The following is a 24,774-nucleotide window of genomic DNA, read 5'->3' as shown; positions in this document are numbered from 1 at the left end:
TCAGCTGATATTTATCTCACAAACAATAGCACAAGAAAAATAAATCATTTGATTAATTGGCTGGGCTCTTACTGTGCACAGTTTAGAGACCATGACTTATTCAATGGCACAGCAAGACTGAAGGACCAAATAGCCTTCTCCTGCTACGATCAATATTTCTTTACATTTATTCTACAGAACCTCCAGAGAACCCAGCCAGTGCCGCTTGGCATTCAATGGCTGAAATACTTACTACCAAATCCTGAGGGTTATACTTGACAAGAAATCAAGTGGATTAGCCACATAAATACTGTAGCTACCACATCAGGTCAGAGCAACTCAACTCTTCCCAAAGCCTCAGAGATAATGGGAACTGCAGATGCTTGAGAATCCAAGATAACAAAGTGTGGGGCTGGATGAACACAGCAGGCCGAGCAGCATCTCAGGAGCAGGAAAGCTGATGTTTCAGGCCTAGACCCTTCATCATCAGAAGAAGGGTCTTCTCAAAGCCTGTCTACCAGTTACAGAGCACAAGTCAGGACTGTGATAGAATACTCCCCACTTGTCTTGCCTGGTTTAACTGAGGCGTTCAAGTGGACATTAGATGATTATTTGGATAAAAATAACGTACAGGGATATGACAGAAAAAGTAGGATATTAACACTTAGGTAATGATGTGCATTTAAACAGCTAATGTAGGTACATTGGTTCAACTGGCCACCTGCTGTGCCATAAGACTTCCATGAATGAGATATAAATGCGTTTTTTTCTTTGACTCCCCTGAAAACTAAGTACATATATTCAGCAATGTACAGTAATTAAAACTTTATTCACCAACTCTCAAGGTGAAGTCTCTATCAGCTTATTAGAAATTGCTGATGAGCTGTTCATTTTTAAGATGTGTAAGCATCATTCAAAAGTTGCAACATTGATCTACTGCACAGTATAATGACTGGATATTTTGTTATCCTCAGATACACAATGCTGTCGAATTGCTTTCCTATACTGAGAGCTATTTCTTGAAAAACATGAATGCACTTCTCGATCAAGAATCTTTCAAACAGCTGATTTACGGACGCAACAGTAAACTGCAGGGACTGGATCCCCTGCAGGGTTTGGACTTGGCATTAGCTAACAGAATGCGATCACTCTACGTCATGTCAAGGGTGTGAAATATTAAATCAGCAGTAAACTGGGAACTTACGTACAGTACCAGAGACCCAAAGTAGCTTATCTCTTTTCCCAGACATGTTATTCCCTCACTTTGTGATGGTTGGTTCTTTGGTGATTTAAAGATCATCAACAGCACTGAGGTAAACATGGTATCCTGAGTGAATTTCATGGCAGTTAGATAAAGTCAAATCAGCAGATGGGCTAGTGATCTACATTTGATAATTCTACATGACTATTTCTTATCCCTGATATCTCGCAGCCACATTGGAGTAACGGCGAGGGGCTACTTGACCCGTATTGGTTTTGTCTAAAGTGACAGGGGAGAGAGAAGATTGGCAATATTGTATCTTTGCAAATTAGATGAACTTTCTTGTATAATTTGGCTTTTTCTCAAACTCTCAGGAGGATAATAGAATTGTTGCCACTACTCTTATTACATGAAAGAGAGTCTAACCACCTCTCTCCTTGGTATGGTTGAATTCCCCACTTTTAACATCATAAGGGTTATCATTGAACAGAAACCGAACTGGATTAGCCATTTAAAATCTGTGGTTCAAAAGCCACTCAGAGGCTTGGAATTCTGAGGTAGTTAACATGAACTAAAGCTCAGGAGAATGATAAAATACGCTGAACTTACCTGGATGGATGCAGCTCAACATCATCTAGGACAAAGCAGCCTACTTGACTGACATTCCATCAACCACCTTAAAAAAAAGCATCAACTATCTTTGCTACTGGTGTTCCATTAACAAGATGCATTACAGTAACCCAGTAAGGTAACTTCTACCTTACAGCCCTATTATGAACACGGATGACAAGAGATGTTTGAGTATCACTACCAGAAAGTTTCTTTGAGGAACACAACATCACGACCTGGACATTGCCATGCCTTCACTATTGCTCGGCCAAAATCCTGAAACTCTCTTCCAAGCAGCACTGTGGATGTACCTATACAACATGAACTGCAATGATTCAAGGAACAGCTTGCCACTACTTTCTCAAGGGCAAGTGACACACATCCATGGGTGGTGGGGGTGGGGAGCAATTAAAAATTCAACGTAATTCTACGTACCTGTGCAGTTGACTCCAAGCACTGCATTTGTAGGAGTCATAATCAAAAGACTGTAGTTATGTCATTATTATTAATTTAGGGAACTATTTTTTAGAAACTTTTGGAATATATATGGGCAGGTTACAGACTAGTCAAGGAAAGATCAAAATGCTTAATTACAAATATGTAGTTCATCCAGGTAGGACTGAAAGGTTGGGGTGTAAAGTGATTGAATTCCGTCAGTGCGTTCTTTTTGGATGCATGAATAATGAATTTGTTTCTATTTTCAGTCAACTGTTTTATGTCATTGTTTATAACAGCACTACAAGAATCTTCTTCAAACATATTGATCAGTTTGATAAAGTTGCACAGTGGAATTTCAGTTTTAGTGCACTGAAACATCGCACTTTTACATTGAATACCCAGATTGGATACTTCTTGCAAACATAAGATGTACTGTGTCATCAAGAAAAAGGCTGTATTACTGAATACAGAAAAACCTGTTTCATTTTGATGGTAGGTATTAAGACGTACTGAATTGTGAGCCAGTGCAAGTCGAGTCAAATGTGTTAATCATGATAGATCATGGGATCAAAGATTTTAATATGTAATTTTGACAAAGTTTAATGTTCCACTAATAAGTGGAATCATTGTTTATTTCAAATGTAATGTAAAAATAATTCCAATTTAATGACTACATGCTACCTAATGCATCAAATCAGTTGCAATTTGTCATAATAATGTTTGTTGACAAGTTAGTTTCTTTCAGTCAAAAAACCATTAGAAATTCAGACCACAAGCAATTGCTTAACATCAGTGGCATACTTGTCAGTGTTAAATGGCAATACCGCCCCGTGGGGTGGCACAGTGGCTGGCACTGCTGCCTCTCAGCGCCAGCAACCCAAGTTCGATTCCACCCTTGGATGACTGTGTGCGTTTGCACATTCTCCCATGTCTGCGTGGGTTTCCTCGTACGGTCCAAAGATGTGCAGGCTGGGTGAATGGCCATACTAAATTGCTTATTGTGTTCAAGGATGTGCAGGTTAGGTGAGTTTATAGGGGGATGGGTCTGGGTGGGATGTTCTGTGTGGACTTGTTGGGCCTGTTTCCACACTGTAGGGATTCTATAAGAAGTGTGATTCTAAATTGCAGTTCTTACACATTACACTAGTATCAGAACAAGGCTTTGGCATATCCTTAACCAGAACACTTCATAAAACCCTTGTAGTATCTGTCTCATTGTGATTCATTGATGTCTACTCAGGGTCATAAGTTTTCTACTCTGACAGAAGTGACTGAGCAGACTGATTCTTGATTTGCAGATCTTTGGACACATGGATCAATATGACTTAAAAAGCAACGGGATAAATCTTGTATTCTGAATCCCACTGCTTTCTAACTGCATTCTGCCTCATTGTTTAAGATCTGACTTAAAGTGTGATGGACAAATTGTCTGCTTTCCAGAGAGACCACTCTCTCTGACTCCCTTGTTCGCTCCACACTGCCCTCCAACCCCACCACACCCAGCACCTTCCCCTGCAACCGCAGGAAATGCTACACTTGCCCCCACACCTCCTCCCTCACCCCTATCCCAGGCCCCAAGATGACTTTCCATATTAAGCAGAGGTTCACCTGCCCATCTGCCAATGTGGTATACTGCATCCACTGTACCCGGTGTGGCTTTCCTCTACATTGGGGAAACCAAGCGGAGGCCTGGGGACCGCTTTGCAGAACACCTCTGCTCGGTTCGCAATAAACAACTGCACCCCCCAGTCGCAAGCCATTTCCACTCCCCCTCCCATTCTTTAGATGGCATGTCCATCATGGGCCTCCTGCAGTGCCACTATGCCACCCGAAGGTTGCAGGAACAGCAACTCATATTCCGCTTGGGAACCCTGCAGCCCAATGGTATCAATGTGGACTTCACCAGCTTCAAAATCTCCCCTTCCCCCACTGCATCCTAAAACCAGTCCAACCTGTCTCTGCCTCCCTAACCTGTTCTTCCTCTCACCGATCCCTTCCTCCCACTCCAAGCCACACCTCCATCTCCTACCTACTAATCTCATCCCACCTCCTTGACCTGTCCGTCTTCCCTGGACTGACCTATCCCCTCCCTACCTCTACTCTCCTCTCCACCTATCTTCTTTTCTCTCCATCTTCGGTCCGCCTCCCCCTCTCTCCCTATTTATTCCAGTTCCCTCTCTCTGATGAAGGGTCCAGGCCCGAAACGTCAGCTTTTGTGCTCCTAAGATGCTGCTGGGCCTGCTGTGTTCATCCAGCCTCACATTTCATTATCTTGGATTCTCCAGCATCTGCAGTTCCCATTATCACTGGACAAATTGTTGCCATTTTCTTCCTAGACATTAATGTCAATGCTTTCATATTGTTTGTATCCCACTTGATACCTAGGTGCTTCAAGTGCCCAACTATTTTTGCCTACTGTTTTTCACTCAGGAACCTACCAATACAGTTGCTCCTACAAATCTCTCCTGCTTTTGGATGAATTTTGGTGTGGTAATTTAAACAACATCAGCCATTCCAGAATTAGGAAATCCAATCCCAGCAGGGAAGATGCTTTTCTGAAATCTGGATGTGGTATCCTGTCCATTTTAGTTGGTTTGGTCGGAGGTTGACTAGAATATTTGTAGAGGTAGCTTTAAGGATTTGCTTGCCAGTTCTCCCAATGAATCTGTGCAATGTGACAAAAAGCAGTGCTACTGGAATTTCACTCACTGGAGTACACAACAGTGCACTACACCCAAGGGCTTTTGTCAACAGGCAGTGGTCTTTTCTGTCAAACATTCACTGCTGGCTTGGGTGCACATACGTGATACCTACCTACATTTCAGGTCATATAATGTTTGAGAACAGGCTCTGCATAAGTTTTAGGCTTCACAATGTCTCCTAGATTAGTTCACAGCTGCACACAAGAGCTGTATACTTAGTCAATCTGACAACAGTCTGACATACATGTTGAGATGGGTAAGGTTCTTTTGGCTGTCAAAGAAGTGAATATACAACACCAGTTTGCAACCTGGGATGGGTTGTGAAATGGTCTGCCTTACTTTCACATGGTCTTATGTACTTCCATCTATAAAATTAAATTTGGGGACATAACCACAGCACTACCAACAGAATGACATTTGTAATTTACAGCAAGGTTTAGAATGTTTTTCAGATGCCCTATTACATTCAGTCACACATGATGATGATGTCTCCTCATTCTTTGCCTTCACATTAACTGATACACGATATCTGTTTGGGTTATGCACTAGCAATGGTAAATTTAGAACATTAATTGGAAACTGAGCTGCTTTTCTCCTCTTTGTAATTTATTCCCTCCCCTTCACTGACAGCTGAACTCATGGAGAAGTTTCTACTTTGAATATACTGTGTCTGTTGCTCTGTAGCCAAAAGAAACACAACCAGCTTAAAGGTTTTCATTGACCAGGACTTAACATAAATGTATTAAAAATCTGTTTTACAGTCACAATTAGATTAAACTAATATTGCTTATTCAATGCAATTGCATAGTGTGTGGAATGACAGTCATGTACAAGCACAATTCCAAGGGCATTGTTCAAAAGTTAGAAACTGTACATATAGGCATTTCGTTCTTACCTGCCAATTTTTTTCAGAATAAATTTTACACAAGCTAGAAGTCAAAGAATGTAGTCAGGCAATAATAGCAATAATTGATTCACTGGTTTGTGTTTCTAATTTTTACACCAATCCCATAGTTCCCTGGCTTATTAATTACTGCTCATCAAAAGTGAATTACATAGAGAAACAAACTAGCTGTTTGGTAAAATGACTATTTGTAATGGACAACTTTTTAATGAAGTATTTCGTTACCATCTGAAATATTCAGTAGTTTGTATATATTATGTATAAAAAGCATTTGTAGAATAACAAGGCGGTTTTTTTTATTGTATTCTCAGTTTTTTACTCTTTGTTGTCAAGTTAATGTTTTGAAGGGTGTATGAGGAGACTGATAGAATTAAGCTGAGGCTCTTCTTAAAACCTTAACTTGAATTCTTAGTCAGACTTCACGCACAACTGTATCTCCTTGAAAAGGATATGGTTTCTATATCATAAATGGCAATCATGCAAATAGAGATGGACTCATAACTGACTCAAAGTGTAAGGGAAATAATTAAATACAAACCAGAGTGCCACATATTGCACAAAAGTGTGTACAATTCAAATTTTGTTTGTTTCTTTCATCATTTAAAAATTTCTGTGCAGTGATTACAAACTTTAAAACTAAAACAAAATACTGCAGATGATGAAAGTCCGAAAGTAATAATGTATGAGAAAAGTTTGGTAGTTTTGCCATTCGTGAAGAGAGAAAGAGAGTTAAAGTTTCAAGTCAAATATGATTTCACTTCTATTTCAGGGTGACTTTCCTACTTTACCACTCAATGTCAGTACTTATGAAACTTGAGATCCTAAATGTTTTGCTAATCACAGTCTCGCTATCTCCTGCCAAAAAAACGGTGTACGTGTAGCCCCAGATCCTTCTGTCGCTGCACACCCTGTTGAAGTGTGCTATTTTGTCCACATCCACACCACCCCCCCCCCCCCCCCCCGGCCGATCACTACTGCCAAATATATTGTTTTGCAATTCTCCGGATTGATTTCCATCTGCCACTTGTCAGTTCATTCTGGTAGCGCTGCCATCAGAGTAATATCTGCATTCCATCAGAAATGACACGGGTAGCACTACCTAAAACAGGCATGATCTCTTGAGGTAGTGGTCCTGATAACGGAAATATCTAAAGCAGTCTCTTGAAATTATCAGGTCCTGTTGAAGGAGATTAGTTCCATCCTCACTGTTTGCCACTTGCCCAATTTTTTCTCATTGGGAAATTTTAAAATTTTACCCTGTATTCCAATATCTAAGTCAATTTATCAAAAAGAGTGTGGGTCCTAACACTGATCCCTGGTGCACACCATTGCTTTTTAGACTGGAGGCTGGTAGTCAACCACTGCCTTAACCTGAAGTTCAATGTTAACATCTGTCTATTTTGTTACATAGTTAAATATTTAACAAATTGACACTTGAAACACTAACTGTATATAAACAATCTTATTCTGCATGTTTGTCATCATTACGTGCATTTTTATAGCATCCTAAATGTAGTAAAATGTGACCGTGCACTTTGCAGGACTGATGATTGGACAAACTTTAACACAGCCACGTAGCCATATTAGGACAGCTGGCCTAAGATATAACGGTTTCAAAAAGCATCTCAAAGGAGAAATAAATGGCCAGAAAAGTTTAGGAAAGAACTCGTGAAGCTCGGCCCATGACCATTAAGGTACAGTGTTTCCAGAATTGGAAAAAATTGTATTAGATAGAAACAAAAATAGAAAATATTGAGGATAGTCAGAAGGTGAAGAAGCACCTGTATGAATCAAGAAACATTGTGACTGTGCATAACTTAGTCATCATTTCCAGCACTTGCTTTGATCTTTTAAAGGTACTTATACTTGTAGATTGAAGCAGGGAAATTCAGAAGAGTTGAAGGTGGAAAGAAATGTTAGCTTTTCACTTTTTCTATTCTGACTATGAAAAAAACTTCCTTATTTTGTGAAATAAATTCTACCTAATGGGAGATATTTTCTTAAGTAATTTAGATTTATCTTATACCTTGCAACATGCATCAAATGGCTGTTTAACGTTTCTCTCACACGGAAGAATCAACTACTGTGGAGAAATTGGTTAAACACAAAAATGACTAAAACTGACTGAAATCATGTTGCAAAAATTCCTTCCACAATATTCATTTGCTATTAATGTCCCAGTCCAATACTGTAAATCACAATTTGCTTGTTTTTATATCTATTTGAATATGCCTGTAGCAATACTGTTGTATTAGGTCAACTGTGCATTCTGTATATAACGAAGTGGTCTTTAAAATAAAAGTTTTTGTTTATAGTTTATATGGAGATGCAAGTAGCTTTTAATTGGACATGTTTGAGTCTGAAGAAATCAAGCTACCCATCTCAAGCAAGTATTAAAAGCTTAAAGAGAGCAAGGAAAACATTACGCAAAAATTACCAATGTGTGTTTCATAGTGACAATAGGCAACAAGACAGCCAAATATTTACTGACGGTGGTGATATAGTTCCAGATATTCCATTCTCTGACATCACAGATCACACATAGCTTGAAAAATGCATAAGATGTCCTGACTCAATGGCTAGAATGCAATCGTCGGGCAAGGACAGTTGGCAGTCATCAAGAACACACTGAAAATGTTGCCAACTCAGAGTTAAAGACTTGGAAAAAATGTTACTTACATGGATAGTTACCCAGGAAATTTTAGTCAGATTCGGATCTGCTGTAACACCTGGTTAGCTACACAACTGAACACTGCAGACACCTGAACTAACGCTTCTGAAAGCGTTGTAGGGCCTTTGAATTGTGATTGCTTGCTAGGAAATGGCAGCTATTACGATAAAAATGAGACGTGATTTCTGTGCAGATTTTTTCCCCAATACTCCCATTGAGGATTCCTGCACTGTGCAAGTTTAAAACGATTCTCCATTTGCAAGTCAAACCCTAAAAAAACCATACGCCAGAGAATTGTATAATGTTTTGTTTGATTTGGGTCAGAAATAGGCTTTCCAGCCCAGATTACAAGATTTAGACTATATTCCCCATCTCAGCTACATTAGTTAACTGACAGTTCTGCATTTGGACATCTAATTTCATTCCTCTCCTAATACTGATAACATTTCTCTAACTTGAACGCCAAATGTCAAGGGTTATAAATGCAGTGTTGCAACGCGTTTTTTTTGACAACACATTTATTATGTGAAGTTCACAGACCTACGATGACTTGAAACTTTCTAATTTGGTTATGAGATCTACTTTGCAGTGCTATCAGTAAAATGTGACTTAGCTCATTTTTAAAAAAGGAATGTCATTTCAAAGTACAGCATTTAGTTAAATGTGCAGATGACACCCAAAGAACACAGATCACTGACAACCAGGTGATTAAAGCACTCAGGTTTAAACATTTTCAGTGACAGGTATCTGTTATAAAGTATAGGAATATGTCACATAATAGATTGTTTTTCATTATGTTTAGTTTTCATGCTATCACATGATTTTATCAAACCAGGACAGTTCCCACAACCATCACGTTCTTAAGCAATAACTCTGCTTATCTACTGTAAAGTTGCATGCTTGCAATATATACTCCTATGAAACTAATGTTTTCCTGGTGCTTTGTCATTTATGGCAAAAGCTTGGAGACTCAGTATAAAGTCTCCATCTGTAATATGTTCATCACGACGAACAGCAAATGTGAAATACTGTGCCTCCTAATCACATTTCTAATAAAGCTTTGTGTAATGGCTTTCAAATATGCAGGACTTCAGAAAAAAAAAATTTGGAATTTCTGCTACATGGAGCATTTTTAAATGTCATCCCCCTCTCCCACCCATAATCAGCATTACCTGAGCAAAAGAAAGTGGAACTTTTATGCAAAGATCGTGCCCAGGACACACTTAAAATACATGGAGTTAAAATTTGGCTGAACCTGCAGGTGAATTTGACACGACTAAGGGTTCTTTCTAGTTGCACTCATCTATCAGCCTTTGGGATAATTCCAAAAATTAAGCTGGCATTTTGGCAGTGATGATATTAATGGCTGTGTTTTAAAAGAATTTTTATAATTTGTGAAGATCTCACTACCATACAGCAATCTATGCAGAAAATATTTTTGCATCTCTTAAAAAAAAAAGTTTGCAATCAGTTAAAATATTATACAGAGGAAATGTATTGAAATGGTTTTAACATTCATTTTGTTCTCAGATAAGGAGCTGCACTGATCAGTCTTTACCAAGTTATCTCTCAAATTCATTCAGAAATACTTTAAGTAAAATTTAAAAATGTTACATTCAGACAACTTTGAGTGGAAACTGTAAAAGTGACATAAGAACTTCAAAAAAGTCACGACATGCATAGGAACTGTCTACTGCACACAAAGCTGAAACTCAAAACTGTGTCAGTGTTTATTTTTGAACTGCTCCATAAAAACAGCAACAGACCAATGATAAGTATTAGGAATTAATAAGTAATTAAAACAGAGAACTCTGGATGCTGGAAATCAGAAACAAAAACAAAAATTGCTAGAGTAACTCAGCAGATCTGTCAATATGGAGAGGAAGCAAAGTTAACATTTTTGGTCCAGTTATCCTTCTTTAGAATTAATGTACAAGGTGGAACTTCCAGAATGATATCAAACTGTATTCAGCTGTTTCAGCACATTGAAGAAGCAAATCATGTATGCACTGTGAAAGTGACTCAATCCAGAGACTGAACATGATGGCAATTTTTCTTCCATAAAGTCAGGCTCCACCCACCTCTCTGCCACCATTAGGTACTAGCTGTTTGCTCATTTTACCAATTCTCAACAGATACAGAAAAACTGCAACTGAAACAAATTCCAAATCATCAGAGAAGGCCCTTCAGCTTCAATTAGAAAACATTACCATCTCTGAAATAAGATGATACACAACTCCAAAGGAAAAATAAAACACACGGAATGCAGTTTTATTGTAACTAATTCAAGTTCGGGAACGGTGTCTACAACCAGAACACAAACCAACCATCAGGATAAAACACATGTAACCCCATATTTTGGCCAATTATCAACTATCAGCCATCCCCAGTGCTGGAGATTGGAAACCGTGATCTTCACTTGACATGGTAGAACATCACAATGATACTAACTCCCCCTTGGCTTGCAACCAAATCTCAGCGTTTCAGATCCAAAAATTGTTAGAATTCATCATTCTTATTTTCTGGAAATCTACATAATACCTTCGTGATACTTCTGTCAAAATTCTGTCCCATAAGTCAATTACCTTTGTGAAATGTAAAATTTGAACATTTACGACCAAATCCCTTTGTTTCCCTCACATCTATACAGGATTTCTTGTTCGACTTGGGTTCAGTCATTTTAACACTGTTCATAGTTTTGGTAATCCTTATACTTGAGCATATATTATCGTGTTATCGAGTCCACATTAAACTAGTGTTTAGAGCTCTGATCTCAGGTTACAGACAATCCTTGTTCATCTTCCTGCCAGTTCTACAATCAGAAACTCTTTCCCCGAGGTAAAAATAAACACAATACTACAAATAAAGATTATGGCACTGCATTATACAATCTTATCGTTGTGGTCCTTGTTTCAGCGAAATATGGCCTAATTCTGCAGACATTTGTGACTGAAACTTGAGGAAGCAGTGAATGGTCACGCCTAAGTCTTTCTCCTGCCTGCTTAACTCTGACTTATACCTTAATCATTGTTACCTAAGAATGTCCTACCTGGTAACACTGCATTCACATCGTAACCACACTGTAGTGTTTCAAAACACAGGGCACTTACACCCTTTCGTGTGCAAGTAGGGTTGGGCAATAAATAACATCCTTGCTAATAACACCTACTTCCCAAATATTAATTATTACATGTACCATTTCATTTCATTAGGATGTTTGGAAGTGCTTTGCAACAAAAACAAACTCTGCTAAAATTTAATTGCATTCAGCAAATACAATAATCAAACTATGATAACAAAGTGTGGGGCTGGATGAACACAGCAGGCCAAGGAGCATCTTAGGAGCACAAAAGCTAATGTTTTGAGCCGAGACACTTTATCAGAAAAAAGGTCTGATGAAGGGTCTAGGCCCGAAACGTCAGCTTTTGTGCTCCTGAGATGCTGCGTAGCCTGCTGTGTTCATCCAGCTTCACATTTTGTTATCATGGATTCTCCAGCATCTGCAGTTCCCATTATCTCTGATCAATCTATGATTAGCTGATTCAAACAACTGAAGTACAATACCCAAATTCACATAGTACACTATTGCATGGCAAGTATTAATATGCTGCATATGACAGTTGTAACAACTGTGGTATGGTATATTAACGACTGGATCAATGAGAGACGCCACTGCGTTTAAGACCTCAGCACTTGCTCTATGATATACAGCAGCAGAGTACAATGCACCTGTCTGGCACTTGATTTAAATATAATAAAGTACACCATAAATGGCCTCCTACACTCCCTCAACCTCCATCTCCAACTGCCGTCGTGACATCAATCGACTCAACCTCTCCACCCCTCTCACCCACTCCAACCTCTCCCCCACAGAACATGCAGCCCTCTGCTCCAATCCCAATGTCACCATAAAACCTGCAGACAAGTGAGGCACAGTTGTAGTATGGCACACTGACCTCTACATCACCGACGCCAGGCGCCAACTCTCCGACAGCACCTCCTACTGTCCCCTTGATCACGACCCCACCCTCGAACACCAAATCATCACCTCAGGTGACCTCCCACCCTCATCATTCCCCAAGCCCGCACCACCCGCTTCTTTCTCCTTCACAAAATCCACAAACCTGACTGCCCTGGTCGACCCATTGTCTCCACCTGTTCCTGCCCCATCGAACTTATCTCCACCTATCTCGACTCCATTTTCTCCCCCTGCGTCCAGGAACTCCCCACCTACATCCGTGACACCACCCACACCCTCCACCTCATCCAGAACTTCCAATTCCCCAGTCCCCAACATGTCATCTTTAGCAAGGATATCCAGGCCCTCTACACCTGCATTCCCCATGCAGATGACCCAAAGGCTTCTTCCTGTCCCGCAGGCTCGACCAGTCCCCCTCCACTGATACCCTCATCTGCTTAGTCAAACTTGTCCTCACCCTCAACAACTTCTCTTTCAATTCCTCCCACTTCCTATAGACAAAGGGGTGGCCATGGGTACCCACATGGGCCCAAGCTATGCCTGCCTCTTTGCAGGTTACGTGGAACAGTCCCTATTCCGTAGCTACACTGGCCCTAAACCCCACCTCTTCCTCCATGACATTGATGACTGTGTCGATGTCACCTTGTGCTCCCACGAGGAGTTTGAACAGTTCATCCACTTAACTAACACCGTCCACCCCAACCTAAGTCCACCTGGACCATCCCTGATACCTCTCTCTCCATTCTGGACCTCCGTTTCCATCTCTGGCAAGCACCTGGAAACCAATATCCATTTCAAGCCTACCAATTCCCACAGCTGCCTGGAATACGCTTCCTCCCAACCACCTTCCTGCAAAAATGCCATCCCCTACTCCCGATTCCTTGGCCTCCGCCGCATCTGCTCCCAGGATGAGGCATTCCACTCCCGAACATCTCAGCTGTCCTCATTTTTCAAGGACCTCATAATTCCACCCCCTCCCAGCCCCAAATGGTCAAGAACGCCCTCGACTGTGCCTCCAGCAACTCATCTCTCACACCTCCTCCCCGCAACAACCACCAAAACAGAATCCCCCAAATCCTCATGTACCATCCCACAAACGTCCGGATCCAATGCATCATCCTCCGACACTTCAAACATCTGCAATCCAACTCCACCAAAAACATTTTTTCCTCCCCACCCCTGTCTGTTTTCCGGAGGGACCACACTCCGTGACTTCCTTGTCCGGTCCACACTCCCCTCCAGGCCACCCACACCCAGCACTTTTCCCTGCAACCACAGGAAGTGCAACACCTGCCCCTACATCTCCCCCTCATCCCCATCCCAGGCCCCGAAAAGACTTACCACATCAAGCAGATGTTCACCTGTACATCTGCTAATGTAGTACGCCATTGTGGCCTCAGAGGCTTGGGGACGATTTTGCGGAACAGCTACGTTTGGTTCGCACTAAACAACTGCACCTCCCAGTCGTGAACCATTTCAACTCCCCCATCCCATTCCTCAGACAAACGTGTCCATCCTGGGCATCCTGCAGTGCCACAATGATGCTACCCGAAGGTGGCAGGAACAGCATCTCATATTCCGCTTGGGAACCCTGCAGCCCATTGGTATCAATGTGGACTCCAGAAGCTTCAAACCTCTCACTACCGCATCCCAAAACCAGCCCAGCTTGTCCCCACCTCCCTAACCTGTCCTTCCTCCCACCTCAAGCCCCACCCTCATCTCTTACCTATTAGCCTCATTCCGCCCCTTTGACCTGCCCGTCCTCCCTGAACTGATCTATCCCCTACCTACACTCACCTTTACTGACTCCATCACTGCCTCTTTGACCTGTCTGTCTCCTCTCCACCTGTCTTCTCCTCTATCCATCTTCTATCCACCTCCCCTTCTCTCCCTATTTATTTCAGAACCCCCTTCCCTTCCCCCGTTTCTGAAGAAGGGTCCAGGCCCGAAACGTCAGCCTTCCTGTTTGGCCTGCTGTGTTCATCCAGCTCTACACCTTGTCATCTCTCTATTACACCATAAATGGAACCCTACATTCGATGCTTTTAATTTTCTCTCCTCACAGAACATGACTCCCCCAGACATCTGTCAACTGATGAAAAACCAGAAGCCTGCTGAATCCATCTGAGCTGCACCTCCCTTATCTACCTTGTTTAATCTACAAACTGCCTATCTTCCAACTTAGAAGCCCTGATGTGGAGCAACCTTCCTGCGCAAAATCTATCAATGAGTACCCTGTAGATCAAGGAATATAAAACACAAAGTCATTAATAGGTTCTTGGGACAAATCCTATCTAGGCAGCCTTGGAAATATGACAGTCAGAATGGTCCCTACCAAACAGGTTCAGGAAAGGCCAGGGCTCCTGTACAGCCAACACAATCAACCTCAAATGCACTTGTGTCGAGACACTAACAATTCTGCATGTCACTGAGGAGTGTAATTTCTACAGAGTGATGGACTCATCGCCTTAAGAACACAGGAACTTGGGGCAGGAGGATTAATTCAGCCCCTCAAGACTACTCTGCCTTTTGATATGATCATGGCTGGTCTCATCTTTGCTTCAACTCCAACATTCCTGACGGTCTCCATAACCCTTAAACTCCCTATAAATGAAAAATCTGTCTGTCTATCTCCCACTTCAACTTACTCAATATCCCAGTATACATCGCACTCTTGGGCAGTAAATCCAAAGATTCATGGTCCTTTGAAGGAAGTACTGTATCCTCATCTCGGTTTTAAATTTGCTATCCCTTGTCCTAAATCAATGACCTCTCATTCTTTCATGACTCACATGAGAAAACATCAGCTTGAGGAAAATCAAAAGAACTGTGGATGCTGTAAATCAGGAACGAAAACAAAGTTGCTGGAACAGCTCAGCAGGTCTGGTACATCTGTGAAAAGAAAATCAGACTTAACATTTTGGGTCGAGTGACCCTTCCTCAGGAGGTCGTCACCGGACCAAAAACACTAACTCTTTTTTTTCCCTTCACAGATGCTGCCAGGCCTGCTGAGCTTTTCTAGCAACTTTTGTTTTTGTTCAGCTAATGAGGAGACTGCAGACTTCCATTCCTTAAGACAATAAACAATGTTAATAATTTGTATAAAATATATGGAAAGCTCTAAAACTATACAGTCACACACACACACACACTAATTTTACTGAGAGAGTCTGCAACACAAACGGAGGCTTGTAAAGGATAAAAGTTCAAGATTCTTATGTCGTACATACCAAAACTAAGGTCGAACAAAACAAACTATCAAATCAAAATAAAAAGTAATTTTTAATACATTTAGCTTTGTCTCATTTTTACATATTAAACTTCAACTGGTTTAAATCCACAGGCTCACCATACTTCAAACTGTGTAAAGTGGGGGCAACTGCATTAGAAACCCAAAAGCACATCTAGAAATGGCAAGGTGAATGCAGGCAATGAATTAAAGAGGAAGTTAGGACAGGAGGAAAGGGGAGTGGAGAATGATGGGCCAAGGAGGACGAAGAGCTGATCAGGTCTTCTTGGAGAGCTCCAGAACTTCAGACTGAGTGTAGCAAACACAAACCCTTTGGTCTGCAATGCTGTGATGTCATCATTTTCTGAGGCGCACCTTATTTCTCATGGTGGGGAATGACTGAAGTTGATCAACTTTATCCAACCATCTTCTACTTTTTCACTACTTCCCATTGGACAAGCTGAATAGAAAATAAATTTTTCAATTCAATTTAAACATGTTCATTTGACTAAGTAAGTTATTTGGTCCACTTCTGTCTCTTATCCTTGTTCATCTTCATCCGTCTCTTCTGAAAATGAAGGCCATCTTTCTCTCTGGAATCTTGCTTTCTCTTCACACTGAAGCACAAAAAATTCACATATTGGCCACGTAGTTTGTAATGGAAAGCACATTTCCTTGTAAATAACATTTTTCTTTAACTGAAGAATACCTCACTGAGGTTTGAGAGTTATTAAGGAGTTAGGTTAATCTTTCAGACAAAGCATGTTTTCATTTTGAAGTGAGAGGTGCCGTACACCCCTCAATTCAGCTCCTTACATAATCAAAAGCAGATGCCTACAAAGTGCATATGTTGGTTGTAAAATACATTTCCTATACTGTTTTCTCAAAGAATCCAAGGTGCTTTTTTTTGGTCATGGTATCCAAAATCACCCAAGTTCATTCAATAAACATAGCAATGATTCAAAATAAAATTAATCCAACAAAAAACACATTATTATGTCTCACCCCTGAATGCTGATAACTGTGGCATTCTGCCCTGCCGTCTTTAACACTTCACTCCATTCATCCTCATTTCCACGGATCGTGTACCTGGATTAAAAAAAAGGCCAGAAAATACAAGTCTTGCATACACAATACATCCTAATTCTACGATGTAGGATGAGGCAGGAGGGAAAGCTGCTTAGGGAAATATACAATAATCCATTTTCACATATAGTTTACCACAATCAGTGATGCACAAATAACAAACCAAAATGCACGATACCAGAGAGGAATCTTAAACCTTTTCATAAGGCCTTCCACATTCCCACAAGATGAACAATCAAGATTAAATCATTTATATTTGGGTTCTCATTCTGTAGACCAGAACATCCATTTATTCTCCAGCACTACAATGAACCAAGCTGCTGCACACTGTACTTTCCAGCAACCTGAAATATTTAAAGAATCAAATAATCTACTTCAAGGTGCTTTTTTGGTCATGGCGCTGAAAAAAGTTCATTCATGAAACTTTTCTTGCAGCTAAATCATCCGTTATAAAGCATAAAATTAATCCTGTGTGCCCCTCCAGGTTCAGGATATTTAACTGAATCACATGAACGCATGATTCCAACTGAGCAAATACACTGCTAGGGATACTATAACTGTCCACAAACACTCATGAACATTGGAGATAAACTGGCCAGAATTCCCTCTCCTGACCCGCAGCGACCTCTGCTGGAAGAGTGAGGACAGCATTGACTTGGTTGTCATGTCTGGTTGCACAGAAGGGTAATAATCTTAGGATAAGAGATTATCCATTTCAGACACAAATGAGCAGAAATCTTTTTGCTTAGAGGGTTGAAAGTCACTGGTATTTTTTTCCCCGCTGAGAGCTGTAAATTTTCAGTTACTGAGTGTATTCAAGGGTGAGAATGGAATGCTTTTGGGCAATAAAGGAATTGAGATGTAGGGATGGGGTGGGAAGGCGGACCAGAGGTAAATGAGCCATGATCTTCGTGGAGATGACCTGAAGAATTGTATATCCTCCCATTTCTTATGCCCAATAGTAAAAAAACTGTTGATACTTATCATTCAGGTTCCCTCATGAAAAATATTTACATGGTCAATTTCTTTTAAGTGGTGTGATAGATTCTGATTCCATTACCATTTCGAACATAGCACTCAAATATTACAAGAGGTAAAAATATTCCTTAGCCTTGTGCACTGTCCTTTTACCAAAAACTTTCCAGAGATAATTTTGTTTTATTTACAAGACAAAACCCCATACATAATTTTGAATGGCTCTCAGAGCCCCTCTTTGACTCTTCTAATGAAAAAAATTCTTATTTCGTATGGAAACTAGCTTCCACTATTTTTGCAACTGTATGCTAACATGCTCACTATTCTGTCCCAGTAACAGAATTTAAAACAATCATCTGAACAGCACTCAAATGAAACAGGTGAACGAAGAATTAGATGGAGATGATCCAGCAGGAGTCTGGCACCAAATTATTGGAATCATTTGAACTGAAATCAAAAGTTGGTACCAAAACTGGAAGGAAATATTATTCCTTTTATTAGATATATAAGGCACCAGATTCAAGGTTGAAAATGCCTTTCTACCTGACAAAGCTAACACATGCAAGAGGACATATTAAATTTAACTACTTTTAACCAAAATATCAACAAGTATGTCATGCAATATGCTTTTCCTGGAGTAGCTCACTCCATAGTTCAGATTCCATAACTAACTGTAATCTGTAACTTGCATTATACAATCCATTAACAGCATCTTACTGGGTTAGATCTATTCCTTTTAATTTTTCAACCTCCTGTTTATGTTTTTCTTGGAATTCCTTTGCTGCTTCCTCCTAGATCAAAAAGAACACAATAGCAACAAACATTATTGACAAAAAAGTGATGTATTGACAGTGTTCTTTATGGTAGACGCTACAGCCTTGAGATCTTTTCAAGCAAGTGCCAGAAACGAATGAATGAAAAATTCCACTTCACAGTAAAATTGTTCATTTTTTCAAAACTATTTAGTTAATCATAAATTAATGGGTCCGTGAACAAATTTCTCATTCTAGGCATTCACTGAGCGATTGGGCGTACAGGAGTGGTCACTTCTTCATCTTTGTGCAGGGCCAATGGTCACCACGCAGTGATATGGGGGGGGGGGGGGGGGGGGGTACGATTTCAGATTTAATTGTACCCCACCTCAACACTACGCTCTGACTAGGCAGATGATGCAGCTGCTGTGATACAACTCTTCCTGTAGGGATTTTTTTTAAAAAGGTGTAATTAGCAGAACAGACCACAGGAAACCAGTAAATGTGATGTACTGGATTTCAGAAGCTTTTTAATGACATCTCACAAAAGAGGTCAGAATTAAGCATATGGGGTGAGGTAACATTCAGCCATGGATTAAGAATTGGTTAACTGAGAGAAAAGAGAAAAGGTAGAAATAAAAGGGTTCCTGTCGGGTTGGCAGGATGTGACTAGCGGTGCACCACAAGATCAGTGCTTTGGCGCCAGTTACTCTCAATCTACATGAATAATTTGGATGTGAGTACCAAATGTAATATTTCCAAGTTTACTGATGTCACAAAAATAGGTTTGAATGGGAGCTGTGAGCAGAATGCAGAAAGGTTTCAAGGGGCCTTAGTATAAAGGGTGGGGATGTACTGCTCAGATCAAATATATTGTGAAAATCTGAGAAGTTATTCACTTAGTAGGAAGAACAGAACAATAGTGCGCTTTTTAAAAGGTGAGAATTTGAACAGTGTTGCTATCTAAAGGACATGGATGTCATTGTTCATGAGTCACTAAAAGGTGACATGCAGGTGCTGCAAGCAATTAGGAAAGCAAATAAAAATACATGCATTTAAGGCAAGCATTTTAAGTACAGAGGTTTAAAAAAAGTCATGCTGAGAATTTTTGGAGAGATGGCTTTTGAGTGTCGTAATTGCTTGAGAAGGCATTTGAGTGTCATGAAGCAGAAGATCAGCCATCATCTAGCTTAATAGTGGAGCAGGCTTGAGGAGCTCAAAGGCCTACTTCTGCTCCTATTTCCGAAATGCCATTCTTGACAATTCCTTCCTGTTGGATTAATCGCCTGAACCAATGTACTTTAGGAATGGACAGCCACACAAAGGCTTCTAATGAAAACAGGCAGTCAGGATCAAAGGTGTAAGGCAGTAGTTTGAAAAGGCTTTGTGCAAACATGAGGAATTAGAAATGATGGTGGAAGAGCTAGCTCTATGTGAAAAAAAATCCTAAAATTGAAGCTATTTCTGCAATTAAACAAAATGCAGACAATAAAGTACAAATTTTTGTTGCTGCCTGTATGAAAATATTTGCGTATGTTCATACCATCTTCCAAATTAAACATTAATAGTCTAATGAAAGAATTCACCCATACCAGATCCTCAGAAAGTGATTTGATAGTAGGTTCCATGACTACCTCCTTTGTGGTAATCATCTGCTCCTCCACAGACTTTTCCAGGACCTTGTTAAAGAGCTAATAATACAAGAATGAACAGTAAACTGGAAATTTTCCCAAATGATTTTTCAGGCTAAAATTCAAGTGCCATAATAGTCATTTTGCTTGTTATCGTTGTGTATTCTTTCAACAAATTATTTTAGGTAGAATACTTGCCATTTTTGGGCAATACACTGGACAGGTCTCCAGACATAATATCCTAAGTATGCTGTTGAAGATATTAAATAAACTAACAGTAATTTTAGTGAATACAAATATATTTGGTGCAACAATTCTGTTTGTGCTTCCCAACTCTGCACTACAGGCACAACTGTAATTGAGCCAACAGTTACGGGGAAGAGAGACACAAATGTTGTTTCCAAGAGTCACAGCAGTCAATTCGTCTTGCACCTCTTTTGCTAACGAGAAAGCATGAATAACTCACAGTGTCTGGACAGCAATCATTTGACATCTGTAATTTCAAATGTGTCAAATGTACTTAGAAGCAAGCTAGCTTCAAGTTTGACACATTTTAAATTCTGTTACAATAAATAAGATCTGTTATTATATGCAACTATTTGGTCCATTTTAACATTGTTCCATGGATTCAGTTTACTAAGTTCTTCCGATTTTCAAACAGAAAGGGCACTATGCAACAGGAGATTCAAGTCAGAAATTACCTGAACAACTTTGCGGATTAATTTGTTGAAAAAAGCCAATAATTGGCTACTTGGAAGAGCAATTTCTTTCTCGAGTTGATCAATTGACTTGTGCTGAAGTCCAATACCCAAAAGCAATGCCTTGAAATCGGACAAAGATATTGTGAAACTCAATTAAGTTTTCAGCAAGCAGAGGAAATTTAAATCCTTGATAAAATATTCTCTGACAGAACTTCAGTTAAAGATTTTGAAAGTTCATTTGGAAAAGTATTACTTGCAACTAATTTAGAGCTCAAACATATCTTTATTCGCGAAAGAAATTCCTAAAATCATTGTGAAAAAGACTTAATATCCCCCCAGTGAAGGGTCTTCCTTAATTGTGCATGCAGTCATAAAGATCCAAGTCTAGGTCTGGTCTCTGATTTGCACCTAATTATGTTGAAACTGCTGTCAACAATGAGAAAATAAAAAAGAAGTCAGAATGCTGCCTTGAGTGAGGCAACCGTTACAAATATGATGTTTTAAAGACTGTGGTATTTTGCAACTGTCTTTGTAATTCCAGATAAAATGACTGCACGTGACCCACTCTGAATTCTACCTGATAACAAAACTATATTAGTTGTTAAAGGACAAGACAGGGAAGGGGCAGTAGAAGTGATGTTGATGGTTGCCGGGGGTGGGGGTGGGTGGGTTTAGGTTGACTTACTAAAAATATCCAAGATATTCACACTAGCAGTCAATGGTAAGAGGCACTGTGCTGACTGTAGAAAACTGTTAGCCTCCAAGTCTAACAGGGAGGTGTTAAGAATGTCAGACTTTACAGAGGATTATATTTCAAATTGCCAGTTTAATTCCAGAATTCAGATCAGTAAGATGAGCTCTGGTAAGTTAATAGAGAACCATTTTTGTATCAGCTTGCGGGTTTCCAAGGAATCCCTTAAACTCAAGTCAGTCTATTGCCATCTGACAGACACAAATAGCAGGACACAATGACTGTTAGACCTGCACCTGAGGCAGGGAAAATGCTTACACTGCTCTTCGTCATGCAGAATATGGGTGGGACCTTGCCCTCACAGAGCAAGTTTATGAAGATTCAAAAGCAGTTTGTAGACTTGCTTGTGTTGGGCTGGAGGGAATGAATTTCTTGTATAACCCTCAGTGAAAGTCAGCTGTGGGATTAGAACTCTTCCAGCTAGAAAAGGGAAAGAAGTAATCAGAACCTAAAAATAGCTCAGTACTGTTTTTTTGGAGAATAAAGTGACTATTTAAAGGACAGTTTAAAGTGTAATGAGTGTGTGGAATTTTCATGTGTGTTTAAAGATAAATGGGAATTTTTGTTTTGAATTTAGACTATACATTGCCTACCAAATAGAAGCATCTGGTCATACAATTTGAAGTCGACACATGATCCTTGCAGTTGGTCACCAGAACTTCAAATATCTTAAAAGGTACTGACCCTTTGTGCAATCTGTAACCCCTGGTACTGATCTTGAAGAGATCCTGATAAAACAAATGCCTTGAAACACAGAGAAAATATTCCTCAAAAAAAGTGACTATTTTGACAGTGCGGAGGGCTGAACAAGAGCAGATAATCCCAATTCGAATCCACCCACAGGAAAAGGTATAATGTCCATAGTTTCATGCAAATTCCTTAAGGTTATGAGCTACATTCGCAGAGGAAGTAAAAGGTTTACAGATTGCACAAAGGGGTTATATAAAATACAAGCAATTTTGGGAATCAATTCAAAGAAATGAGTACCACTGTATAGAGACACTGATGTCTTTGAGAACAAAGCATTGAAATAATCTAAAGTCTGAAAACAATTAGAATACCCACAGACTGTGCAGCAGTTAATGAAATCCCACCAAGTTGGTTCAAGTAGTACAGTTGAGAAATACTGGGTATCAAGTCCATGATCAGATGGTAGTCTGCCATGTTTCTCGAGTACATCTCCAATCGTTTTAAGTCATATGGTGTAAATTTGGCTTCCAGCTCAGACTTGCAAAGTGCTGAGAGAATAAAGCAAAGAAACAAACTCATCAATAATGCTGATGGAACATGTGTATATGTATCCTGGATCCTTAAATAAATTAGATGTTCATTTTTGTTCATTGGTCACAGAACATCAATTGTTCAAAAAACATTTTAAAAGCGACCTGAACACATGCTTTGTACTCTTGAAAGCCTTTTTGACATACACGAGAGCAGTTTCAATTTCAGGTTTCTTTAAAATTTAATTCTGGCACTATCAGAAGCTGTCAATGTAACTGAAGCTACAGTCCATATTATGAAGTTTAGAAATGAACAGTAGCAATTGCAACAGAAGCTAAGATTTGCCATTGACATAAAACAGTTTTTTACAGCCCTAAAACATTCCAGTTAGCCTGTTACGCCAGCAACATTTTATAATCTCCACTTAGGTTGTTTTGTTGGGCTTATGAAATGAACAAATATTGGTCAGGCTTTGCCATGAGATCACTGGGGTACCTTGCTATAATTGATCACCACAGACTAACCAAGTTGGTGGGCATAGGTGCGCTTGAATGTGCCAAGTACCAATAGGATGTAATATCTTCCAAAAACTGTGGTTACAGAGGCTAAAACAGGAAGGGAATAAAGCTGGCAATATCTTTTCTTCAAACTCTACTTACCCAAGCGAAAAGATCCATTAAATTTTAAAAAGTAGTTAATTTTCTAATTTGATTTCTGTTCATTTACATACTGACTTCGCAAGGAATAAATATTCTGGGTTATTCAGAATTGCCACAAAAAGTGGCAGATTTTATTACAGCTTTTCATCTTGAACACATCAAGACATTTGCAAGAATACAAACTCGACATTTATTTTACGTACGAAGGGAATGGTGAATGGTTTGCGAGTGGACTCTGATTACAGACGAATCAGTAGTTAACAGCCAAGTTTTCTTTACATTTTTAAACCAAGCGGATTGACTGCGATTGGTCATGCCATTACTCTGAGAAATGAACCAGCAAATAGTCAATGCTTATAACGTCTGGGTAAAATGGTGAATCATTTAAAATCAAATGAAAAGATAATTTTCATAAATTGACTACGTCAACGCTCAGCAATTGTGACATGTAACAGTATTTTGCTCCTCATCGATTCCAATGATATATTTACAAAGTTTCATGAGTTAGGTTCAACTATGATTCTGTATCTTCCCTAATGTGCATAACTATATATCTTTTGGCTCTGACACTTTCATGCCTTTCTGTTAACTCTTATAACGGTTAACGATTATCAAGACATCCTTTACTTATATTCTGGAAAGACTTCAGGGTTTTATGATTTTGTTGAATCTGTCTGCCACTACACATCATTTGAAACGCATGCACCTTCACTTAAATAATATCAACCCAAGTTCTCTCATCAGAAAATAAGCTGGTCACTCACATGGCTTCGATTCCTCTTTTATGTTTTTATTCTGCAAAATATTCTGTGCGACTGAGGGAGGGAAACCACTGAACTGGTAAGATAGGAGAGACAGAAACCGTCTTCGGAAATCTGCAAATAAATTTATACATCGATTTGTAAATTAAACCCAGAATGCTATGTAGTGTTATTACTTAAAATCCACAGAATTTTGTATGCTTGAATAAAATCACCTCTCGTTCATGTGAACTCGAGAGAACATAAGCCCAGTCTCCTCAATTTTGGGCTATTGACCAATCCCTCCATCCCCATAAATTAATTTGGTGAATTTGTGTTGCATTCCCTCTACAGCAAGTACATCCTTCTTTAGGAAAGAGGTCAAAACTGTACATAAAACTTCAGGTATGGTTCTCACAAACTGTCTAGGTAATTGCGACTGGGGGTATGGAGAGGAGGGAGGGAATGTGGTGCTAAGCAGTGGACCATTCAGAATCCAGTAACACAAAGAAGAAAGGAGTTGATGCTTTGAAAAGGACCTCAGTA

At 39.7% G+C, this 24,774-nt stretch overlaps 2 protein-coding genes across 6 annotated transcripts in view; one reads left to right on the top strand and one right to left on the bottom strand.

The window, feature by feature from the left end:
- LOC125459311 (ankyrin repeat and BTB/POZ domain-containing protein 2) overlaps positions 1–8,141 on the top strand; it is a 213,095-nt gene extending 204,954 nt beyond the window's left edge. For 3 of the 4 annotated variants that reach the window (XM_048545615.2, XM_048545614.2, XM_048545617.2), the window contains one exon: positions 954–6,789. In XM_048545615.2, the coding sequence (XP_048401572.1) occupies positions 954–1,151 (198 nt within the window). In that variant the 3' untranslated portion in view covers positions 1,152–6,789. Of the gene's footprint in view, positions 1–953; positions 6,790–7,374 lie in introns of those variants that run through there. The other variant, XR_007248997.2, reaches the window with a different exon arrangement.
- Positions 8,142–15,746: 7,605 nt separating this feature from the next.
- The window catches only part of nat10 (N-acetyltransferase 10), a 70,355-nt gene continuing 61,327 nt past the window's right edge, over positions 15,747–24,774 (bottom strand). The window contains exons 23-29 of one of the 2 annotated variants that reach the window (XM_048545833.1): positions 24,253–24,363; positions 22,674–22,846; positions 20,858–20,977; positions 20,118–20,216; positions 18,491–18,564; positions 16,718–16,801; positions 15,747–16,329 (exon numbers count right to left, since the gene is read on the bottom strand). In XM_048545833.1, the coding sequence (XP_048401790.1) occupies positions 16,230–16,329; positions 16,718–16,801; positions 18,491–18,564; positions 20,118–20,216; positions 20,858–20,977; positions 22,674–22,846; positions 24,253–24,363 (761 nt within the window). In that variant the 3' untranslated portion in view covers positions 15,747–16,229. The remainder of the gene's footprint in view (positions 16,330–16,717; positions 16,802–18,490; positions 18,565–20,117; positions 20,217–20,857; positions 20,978–22,673; positions 22,847–24,252; positions 24,364–24,774) is intronic. The other variant, XM_048545835.1, reaches the window with a different exon arrangement.

Source organism: Stegostoma tigrinum, chromosome 17 (assembly GCF_030684315.1).
Source record: "Stegostoma tigrinum isolate sSteTig4 chromosome 17, sSteTig4.hap1, whole genome shotgun sequence".
In the NCBI taxonomy this organism is placed as follows: Eukaryota; Metazoa; Chordata; class Chondrichthyes; order Orectolobiformes; family Stegostomatidae; genus Stegostoma; species Stegostoma tigrinum.
This window is presented reverse-complemented; position numbering and strand designations above follow the sequence as displayed.